Raw genomic sequence first — 10,753 nt, 5'->3', positions numbered from 1 at the left:
GTTATGACCCCTCACAGCAAGGCCTAGCTGACTAAGAAAGCAAATTGTGCAAAAAATGTACTTCACACGATCTTTATTTTTCTGAACCACTTGAGATCTGGATCGAAATAAGGTATTCACTATAAATCTCGAAGTATCACTGACATATGCACTGAATTTTTCTCCGTTAGAAGTGGAAGCCAGATATTTCTCAAGAGTAGGTTGAGCTGGTTTGTCATGACTCGTTGTAAAAGTTCTTGAACGCTACTGCTACTGGAACCCGCAAGGAGTTCAGAGATGCAGACCAAACTTTCATGTTGACCTGAACCGTTTAGTGTTCTGCTTGTTTCTGAAAGACTGTCACAAGTGGGGGAATTTATCTCCTCTAGCCTGACACTTTGAGTGCTGACACTCTTGCCAGTTTCTTATTCTTTCTTCCGCATTTTCACTGCAAAAAAAAAAAAAAAAAATCCACAGATTGCTGTCACTTTTTACTCATAGTTTGATTACAAATTCTTCACAAGAGCAATAAAAAAAAATACTGACCCGCTGAAACTTAGTTTTGAATGAACCCTACTCAAAAATCAAATTTCCGGTCGAGGATTGGTTAGTAAAATAGTGTAGACGTGCGGATGTAAACGCACTCTTAGACATTTCCAAACACGATTGTCTTCTAGTGGTAGAATTAGGGTGGTACAAGAGTAAGAAAGACGGGACATTTCAAAACAAGGTCATCGGAAAATAACAGGGCTGTTTAATAGCTATGAAAAACGAAACAAAGGAGTGACAAATAAAAAACAACCAGTTAGCCAGTCTCGCTCGTTTAATATAACACATAACTAAAATAAAAAATAGCTGAGAAATATAAATAAGAAAGTAATTTCCCGTAGGAGGAGGTTAACCTCCTCCTATGATGAGGAATTTTATTTTATATAGTCTGTAATTTAATATTTGACAGACTATTAGCATGAGGAGGGCGTCTTCTGCTCAAACTGGTGCTAGCCTTCACAGAAAAGGTTGAATTCTGCTTAAAAATGCTTCAAAAGAAAGCCAAACCGGGAAAAAAGATTTAAATAGTGTTTAAGGAAGTGATGTTAATTTTTTAGTGGAAATATTAATCAAAGTCTTTCTTATTAACGAAGATTAAGAGAGACGAAATCTCTCAAGTACTTTTCAAAGGCAAACTGAAAAAGGCTTAACATAAGAAAGATATGAAGGGTACTTGTATGATATACGCCCTACCTAATTTTCTTCTAATATGTATCTGTGACACTCTATCCTAGTGAAATATACCAAAGTAAGATAAAAATATAATGCTTTAGAAAATTTGGGCTATATATTTGCAGATCTGCTGGGTTGGGGGAGGGGGTTAAAGCATAGGAGGTATGTATGCCTAATGTGTTAGGTACCATTATTCTGCATAGTATGTAAGATTTGCTTTCTAACTTCACACTATTTTAATACTTTACCCCCACCCCCTACTGTGCAAATATATAGCCCAATTATATATTTTCCGTCTATCCTGTTACTTCTCTTTGTCTTGTCTCACGCTAATTTGAAAGAAACTAACTAAAAAGAACGGTTTCTACAATGCATCAACGAATGAACAAATTAAGTGTTAGGGCGTTTATAATACAAGTAACATATGAGGTTCACTTTAAAGTCCCATTTTTGATTTTTGTTGTCCAAGAGATCCAGTGTTGACAGGGATGGAAGTGTCTCCTGAGTGAGATTTAAGGAAAAAGAATCATGTGTAGGCTATAGACATTTAAAAAATTATAACTTGTGAAATACAATTCAAAATTCCATTTAGACACGTGAATTAGCCAGCAAAAGATTACTATTTATTAGGCTATCAGGTTATTATTATGCAAATCTTGATTTTCAATTGCGTTTAAGATCCAAAGTGCCATCAATCTGGATAAACAGAAATCATTTCTGCAATAAAATGTCAACAACTATAATAAATGTAGTATTTATTTTGAAGCATTATTAAAAAAAGCTAATAGCTTCTTTCACTTTTATATACACATTTTCTTGCCTAGAAGTAACACTTGAAAAAAACTGTATTGCTAGATCCTCATGAGAGCAATAAATCCATCATTTTAAGAACTTCTCTCATGCCACTACACTGGATCTTAAAAGCAGAGGTAAATCCCAACTTGCATAAAAAGACATCTTGGAGATTTTTGTGCAGAAGCAGCCAAGCGCGTGTGTCCAAAAGCTTTTGGAAAAGTCTTCTGCCTACTCCTCAAATTGCATTACTACCAACACCAATTACTCCCATTCGTTGAATTTATGGCATTTTTTTCCCAAAATGGCTATGCTACAAGACCTTTGATATCCAGGAAAGGCGACAAGAAGTCAATCGGCAATGGGAATATGATTGTTGAGTTTTTCTCAGCAGATATGGCGCTTAACGTCTGCAAAAAATTAGCAATTTAATATACTAAAGCTAAAACAGAATGATGACTACGAAGGGATAGATTCGGTAGCAATTGTTTAGTTCAGACAACCACAAATAAACGCATTATATGGTCCATCAAAAGCGTCACTAACTATGGTATCTTAACATAACAAAAAAGCGGCAACAAATATAAAAAACAAAAAATATAAGGTGTTGAAAGGTAAAACTGCGTACCAAGAATTACATAGATAAATAATTCACACAAAAGAAACTTATGAAAAAAAATGTTAAGAAAAACATAATTCTGAAGAAAAATGTTCCAAAAATACTAATAATACATAAATACCACTACAGGTACTGTTGATACTATTGCTACTATTAGGAGTGCTGCTAATGCCACAATTCTTACTACAATTACCGCTATGATACTAGTGCTACTAAGGCTTAGGGTATGAAGGTTAAAATTTCAAAGACTATGAAGGGAAAAGCTGAAGGAAAAAAGGAAAAAACACTATGTGGATGCTGGATATCAAAAGGATGTATCTTAGGAATGCCTTGGGATTTCACATTGTAACTCAAAGGGAGCCTGTGTTATTTTTATTTTCTTTCACGACGTTTTTCTCAGGGAACCTGTATATTCCAAAGATTTTTGTTCGCTTTAGGATTCGAAAGAGATTTCCTCTCCATGGAAAGGAGTGCTAGATAGCTGGACTATGAAAGCCTTCCTAATATTATTATTCAGGTAATACTTTCCATATTATAACCTATTGCACGTAAGGGGACTTCTCTGTCCTGCTTACTAGAATGATTAAATGGATCGCGTGTTTTCCTATGACCGCAATAATTGAGATGCAGGGGAGAGCAGCATCCCATGTGTGTACCATCATTACTTAACATACCACATGTGTCCCTCCATTACGTAACAGTCAAGTGTACACCGGCATTACGTAAAAATTGCATGTGCATTGCTATTACGTGACGCTCATGTGTGTAACATATTCAGTCACGAGCTGAGATTCCCCGTGGGCTCCTGAAGTCTTGCATGTCACGCGAGATTACGCCATTCCCAATAAATCTACCCAGTTGCTCAAGATTGTGTCATTACCAATAAACCTGTCAAGTCACGCAAGATCGCATTACTTTGATCATAAATAAACATCCCCTATTACGTAAGAACCAAATGTAAACAAACCTCTATTGCGTAACATGTACCTGCTGGCTATTGTCGGAATGGTGGGATATGGGTGTCGTGGAATGGCGGGACTGCTACTACTGCTACTACTACCACTACTACTATTACTACTACTACTACTACTACTACTACTACTGCTGCTACTACTACTACTATGCTATTACTATTACTGCTACTTCCACTACTATTATTACTACTACTCCTACTACTCTACTGTTAGCACGGTAAGTGTCATGAAAAACACTTGGGACTAAATTATGTACCAAAACTGTACGAAAACAAAAACTGCTTGATAATCCCGGAGTTGTCCCACATCAAACAAATTTGAAGACTTAAGACAAGCACTTTTGCTATTCCCATCTTTGACAAACTTGCCTATGATTCTCACGGCATTGTTCTGAAGAATCTGGACTCTTTGAAATTACTGTAAAAATTGCTGCTCCAAATTAGACAGCCATTTGAACTATATGGTTAAGAAGCAACTTAGTGATAAATCATTAGCAGAATCCCCTTTGGCAAGAAATGCTTCAATCTACGAAGCTTTCCATCTCCTCGGCCAAGTTTTGAAGAAATAAAATCACTGTGATACTTTCATGAAAGGTTTGAATCAATAAAAAATCCTAAGTATAGCACTATATAAACTTAATGAATAAGCCTTCTGGATAAAATAATAAGATCACTAGCATCAACTGGCAAGCCAACTCTGCAGAAAACCATTAGAAATGACTTTTTCACGTAGACACACAGTAAGCCAAGGTTCATAAGAACTTCCAACCTTCTAAACACTTCGATCGATTTAGCATGCACTGTCAAAGCTGTATCATCAGCAAAGGTTGTTATATAGACGTCTTGAAGATAAAAATGCACCGAATCTACATACACAAGATAAAGAAAGGGACCTAAAATGGAACCTTGCGTCAATCCACATTTTAGTCGATAAGAAGATGAAATCAGCTCATTAAGAACTACACGCAGGCATCTTTCAAGGAGACAATTTTCGAACCACTGTAAAGAAGTGCCGCGAATTCTTAGACACTTGAGTCGGTCCAGCAAAATCTTCAAATCTACAATATGAAATGCTTTCCTTATATTAATGAAAATTGACATTGGCAATTACCCTTTTTCCAACGCACCACTAAGACATTCCACCAGACGTTGCAAGGCATGAGTTGTGGAGCGTCCCTTTCGGAACCCAAATTGGGTTTCACTTAATAATTCATTAACCTGGAGAAAATCGTATGCTCGTTTATGGACAACTTTCTAACATTTTTTGGAATTGAGGTAAAATCGAACTGGTAAAATCGATATTGGTGTCTGCTTTTGCAGTCACCCTTGTTGTGGGGTATGACCTTTGCAACTTTAAGCTGTTCAGGGAACTTACCATTTTCTAAAGAAAGATTAATAATAAACACCAAATAGGGTAGTAAATTATATAATGGATGTTAAGCCCAAAACGAACATAAATTACAATAAATAACCAAGTAAAACTCAAAACAAGCAGAAAGTAAGAGAAGTAGGATTGACGCCTCCCTGCCGCTTAAAGGTTAGAACATAGCTTGTTCTTCACAGGAAACAAAATATATTTTAAATATTTCCTGTTTCTTCAGTTTTATAAATACAAAACTATTATGGCTTTCAGCAATGAATATCAGTACATATTTTAACCTGTCCGTCCGAATTAATTTATTTTTTCTGTAATCTTCGTTGTGATGATTTATTTTTTTTTGATATGAGAAATAAAAACGAGTACATCGAAATAAAGATTTTTTCAGTAAAGCGCAACTTAAATTCTGGTGTTTTGACGTCACGGGGGTGTCCTTACTTCTCTTAATTTCTGATCGTTTTGAGTTTACCTTGATAATTTATTTTATTTTCCATTCATTTGGATTTCATTTATCCATTATTGATGATGGCTCATAGTATTTTACGCTCCAAAAACAATTTGTCTATAGTTTTGCTCTTCTTTGGCTTACGATAACTCTTTACTTTTCTTTGGAAAACGTCTTATCTGAAAGAAGTTTTTTCCGAATATATGCATACAAAAGATAAAAGAATTTCAAAAGTACAAATAAAGATTAAAAAATTGGTCTCAATGATGCTCCTGTCATATGTGAAGTAGGAATATAATTATGCAGAGCAGAAGAACATTAATTGAAGCTATTGAATTTTTCTAAATAATTTTTAACAAGGCTTTCTTGCCTTTTTCTGCTCCAATACAAAATTTTTCTTCATTATATTTCCTACTATAATGAGCTGTCAGAGATGTTACTCAGAGATGTTTTTTCTAGAGAAATTTGATACGTCAGAGATAACCAGTCGATTTGAAATTGCCGGAAAATTTTTCTTCATTGTATTATCCTATAATGAGCTCTCAGAGATGTTACTCAGAAATATTTTTCTTGAGAGATTTGATACGTCGGAGATAGCCAGTCGATTTCAAATTACCGGAAAACTATATGGTCAGGGCTGGGAACTTTCTGCTCAGTAAATATGTCCCTTGTGCATCCAAAAATATCATCAAAAAAATCAGATATAAGCAAACATATTATATAATGAAGATGAAACAAAATGATTTAGCACATCTATACAGAATGAACTAGTATGAAAGCACAAACGTCATAAAAACATGTTGACATACTATGTCAAGAATTCATCTTGACATACATTGTCAACATGCGGGTCAGTATTTTTTATTCTTTTTGTAGCCTTTCGCCAATCAGAGTACTTTTTGCGCATGTCTTAAGGTGCAATCCAGAAGTCAAGCGACGTTGCAAAGCACTAGATAAGCTGAGTTGCCCATCCGTCACTTTTGACACTTGAAAAGAACACTAGACCTTTCAATTCGAATGAACTTGGTTTGACGTATTTATGAACTCCTTTTATACTATGTGACTTGGTCAGAAAAAAATTAATAATAGTAATATATTCTGCCCACATCGGTTTTTACTTTAGCAGTACTATTGTGCTACCTATGATTTTTGGTCGTTTTAATTAATGCAGGAATATATGTCTGCTTAATTTATGTCTGGATTGTTCAATGTTATTTGGACTGTTTTGAACACAATGGCTGTCTCATAAGTGACTGTCGGGTGGGGAGGGCTAGTTGTCCTCAAATCACTGTTGGATCTTAAAAGGGAAATAGAACTTTCTATTTCAAATTTAATGAGACCCATCTGAAGTATATAGACTATCCATTTCATGAAAACCTTATATGCCCTTGGAGCCTAACTTACAACCCTTATCCTAGGTCTCTGGGGGGATTTAAACCTTGGAGGTGTTGTGATATGCTCTTTGGACTATTTTTTAACAACTGGCTATCAAAAATTTCTGTCAAATGCATGTAGGGAAAAGAGGAACAAAAATTTTGCTGAACAAAAATGTCTAAAATTTTTAATTGAATACTGGTTTCTGGAAATAATATGCTTGGGAGGGGGGTTGCCCTCAAATCACTTTTGATTCTTATAATGGGCAAAATCACTATCCGATTTCCAATCAAATGAGCCCCATCTGAATTTAACACGACTAACTATTCCATAAAAACCTTATATGCCCCCAGAGCATAGCTTACAACTCTTATCCCGTGGCTCTGGGGCTTTTGTCTACCCTGAAGGCATTGGTATATGTTCGTTTTTTTACAAAATGTTCTTTTTTAAAAAAAATGACTGTCTCAAAATTTCTGTTGGGCGCATCTAAAGAAGAGGACGAAGGTGGAGTGGGGTGGGTAGCTGTCGTGCGGCCACTTCCATTTCTTAAAGTGGCACTAGAACTTCTGATTTACAATCCAATTGGCTCCCTCTAAAGTTTATACGACCACCCCTTCCATAGTGACCTTATATGTTAATAGTGGGGAACCATAATAACTTGTAACTATTGCCCTAAAGGCTTCGGCGGGAGGGGAGGGTGCATTCAAAGGCAACAATTACTGTATCTTCCAAATGCGCTGAAAAAAAGGGTAGTCTCATAGTTTGATTAGAAATGGTCACGGAAATCATGGGAAGAGGAAGGGGGAGCTGTTTGGCCTCCAGTCGCTTTTTATTTATAGGATGAGCATTAGAAAATTCATTTTTTAATCGAAACACTTTTGAAGTTTCATTGACAACTTATTCTACAAGAAGTGCCATGCTCAGAAATAAAAAATAAATTGTGACCTTATTGCTCTTTTCTTCATTAAATAAGAAAAAGTTATTTTTACTTAAAGTAAGGAGCTAAATCAAAACTTAAAACAAATATAAATTATTCCATATGTGAGGGGGGCTGCCCCTTCCTCAATACCCATCTCTGCACCCTAAATCTTCTTAAGAACTTTTACTTACGTTTTTCAGACAATTCTAGGAAATACACTCCCCTCTGGAGAAAATTATATTTTTCATCAATTGTACCATTCAACTACACTGAACGAAATAGAATTCTCAAAATTTTGATCAGATAACTTTCATTAAAAAAAGGCGTGGGATGTTGGCTAGCTGTCCTTTAATTTTTTGGTCACTTAAAAAGGGCACTAGACCTTTCAATTTCCATATGAAGAAGCCTTTTTCACAATGTTATTGTATCACTGGCTCAATACAATCACCCCTGAAAAAAGCACCAACAACAAACAAACACATTCCGTGATCCTTCTTATTTAAAAACTACAAAATTTCACACTTATAGATAGAAGTTTGCAACCTGTACAGTAGGGTTCTCACATACTCTAAACCTGATAGTTTAATTTTTATTAAGATTCTTTGACTTTTATGGGGTGTTTTTCACTTTCTATACAAACTTGGGATATTTTCTCAGGCTCCTAGTTTTTGACGGGTATGAGCTTAAGCTTAATTAAGCTTAAGTTCGATTGTAATTTTACTCCAAAAATGGAGCGCCAGCGTAGATGAGAGTTCAACTGAGAAAGACATCCGCGATCACTTGGATTGACAAAGGGTAATACCAGTATTTTGAAGTCCTTGTAGTATATGATGGCTAAGCTCATGGTGAAGTGCTGAGAGCTTAGAGGTAAGATATATAGGGAGGGCAGTTGAACTCTCAGCTACGCTGGTGCTCTTTTTTTGGAGTAGAATTACAATCAAACTTCAAACTTGGTAAGTTTTCGTTTAATTTATCAATTCTACTCCAAAGTGGAGCATCTTAACTACGCTTTTGAGTTAAACTGAGATTTTAAAGTTCACCATTAGCTAAACCATCACAAACAATCAATAATAGCCCTATTTGTAGAAAAGGCTATTGTACGAAATTCATTTATAGTAAGATGCTTCAAACACCAAAAAAAAATACAATGGATAAATTCCAAAGACAGATAACTGTCGTCCACTTTCTAATTGCTTGTCGTAGAGCCTTGCTTTAAGGTGTTACACTGAGGTGGACCAGATGCTATGAGTACCACCAACACTGATATTTATAACTACCAGAAAAAACACTTCTTAGATCCATCTAGAAATATCTGACTTGGACCCAGCAATTATGGTATGTAAAAGAAATTGCGTCGTCGCTATTTTGATATTTCTTCATTCTATTATAAGCTGCTAGATGCGTCACCAGACACAAAGAAGGCCAAACTTTAACCATTGACTTGTAGTTGCACGGTTTTTTTGTTTTAACTACACATTGATTTGAAAAAAAAAATTCAACGTCGTTATGTATCAAATTACTATGTGACAAATCAGAACTCTTTTACAAGCTGATAAAATCAATAAATTTGCTAATTTTTGTGTTAGTGTCTCTGTTTGAAGATTTTCGATATATGAAGCTGGTAATTTAAAGAGATTGAATACGCATTTTACATTTCAAATATTAGAAAGGTTGAGCAGACTAGGCTGTCTATTAAAGACACCTCTCATGAGCTACTTGTGATTTAATTACTTCATAACTGAAGGCTTGGTAAAACTACTGATAAAGCACTGCTTACATTATTATTGCACTATATCCAACACCTGAGTGAAGAAGCTCCATAAGAAAGGTCAAGGTCACTAGTAGAATTGCCTCCAAGAGCTGGGTCACGTATCTTCCACATAAGTCCACCCTTTTTTTAATGTTAACCCTTTACTGATGCCTAGACGAATCCCGCCATCCATCCATGATAATATCCACGATGGATAATATCCACGATGGAAGTAGAATATCCTTGGTGGTAAAGACCTTGCCGGTTACGACGCAAGCCACTAGTGATAATGTTTTCACCAATGGATGGTGCAAGGTTGGTTTCTGTAGCAGAAAAAAAAATCATCTGGTAGGAGCATGGGAATTCACACTAAAAGCCTTAAAAAAAAGGGATATTAGACTTCCGTGTTCCAGTTTGGAAAGATCAAAATACTAGTTGCCTGATTCGTTTCTATTTTCTGAAGGTTCCTCAGAAGCAAAATAACTGGGGGAATGCATATAAAAATGAGGCTTCCGAAGTCTATCGACTGGTATACCAAAGATCTAATAATTTATAAATGTTAAATTTCCTCCTTTTTCATTATCAAATTTTTGTGATACTTCATAGGTGACAGTAGCCGCTTTAGGCATATATATTACAGATAACCACCCTTTACCCTGTAAAACCAGCTACCAAACCTTATTTACGAAATAATTCAAAACTCAGATATGGATAATCTCTTTTTATTTATGTAAGCTGCTGTGGTTTTATTGTCTAAACACAGCCGGGCATGCATGCATTTGCTATTTTGAGCAAAGCTGTTTAATCCCAGATAAACAACTTTTGCTTCTAAGACATTGATCTCAAATCCCTTTTTTTCTGAAGACCATTTACCAGTGGCCGTTTAGATGTAATATTCATCCACAATTGCCAAGCCTAGTTTTGATGCATCATCACACACAAGTTTTTGTTAACTAATCTAGGCTCAATTGCTTTAGAAGACTAATTGGGAATAGCCAACCACTATTGTAGTTCCCAACTTACAACGGATGTTAAAGTTAGCTTGGTAGCAAAATTACCCTGCGCGTGTTTTAGTGCTTGAGCACTTAACGACTCCACTTTCTGGTTAAAGGTCATAGCTTCTACGATAGTTTGGACGACAAGCCTCGATCTGCCAGTGGCGATAACGGGATATCTCTTCCCTTTGCACGTTTTCGGTCATCCAGATGATCCTTCCAAATTCATCACAGATTTTGCTTTGGATGGTGTTTTAGCAACATCTTTGCAAAAAAATTCGTCACTTTGACTTCGGAAGAACATAAAG

General features: G+C 35.7%; 1 protein-coding gene across 3 annotated transcripts in view; it reads right to left on the bottom strand.

The window, feature by feature from the left end:
- Window positions 1-699: 699 nt before the first annotated feature.
- Window positions 700-10,753, bottom strand: part of LOC136032961 (band 7 protein AGAP004871-like) — a 113,193-nt gene continuing 103,139 nt past the window's right edge. For 2 of the 3 annotated variants that reach the window (XM_065713451.1, XM_065713461.1), the window contains one exon: window positions 708-2,402. In XM_065713451.1, the coding sequence (XP_065569523.1) occupies window positions 2,301-2,402 (102 nt within the window). In that variant the 3' untranslated portion in view covers window positions 708-2,300. Of the gene's footprint in view, window positions 2,403-10,753 lie in introns of all 3 variants that reach the window. The other variant, XM_065713470.1, reaches the window with a different exon arrangement.

The sequence above is a fragment of the Artemia franciscana genome, chromosome 1, assembly GCF_032884065.1.
Source record: "Artemia franciscana chromosome 1, ASM3288406v1, whole genome shotgun sequence".
Lineage (NCBI taxonomy): Eukaryota > Metazoa > Arthropoda > Branchiopoda > Anostraca > Artemiidae > Artemia > Artemia franciscana.
This window is presented reverse-complemented; position numbering and strand designations above follow the sequence as displayed.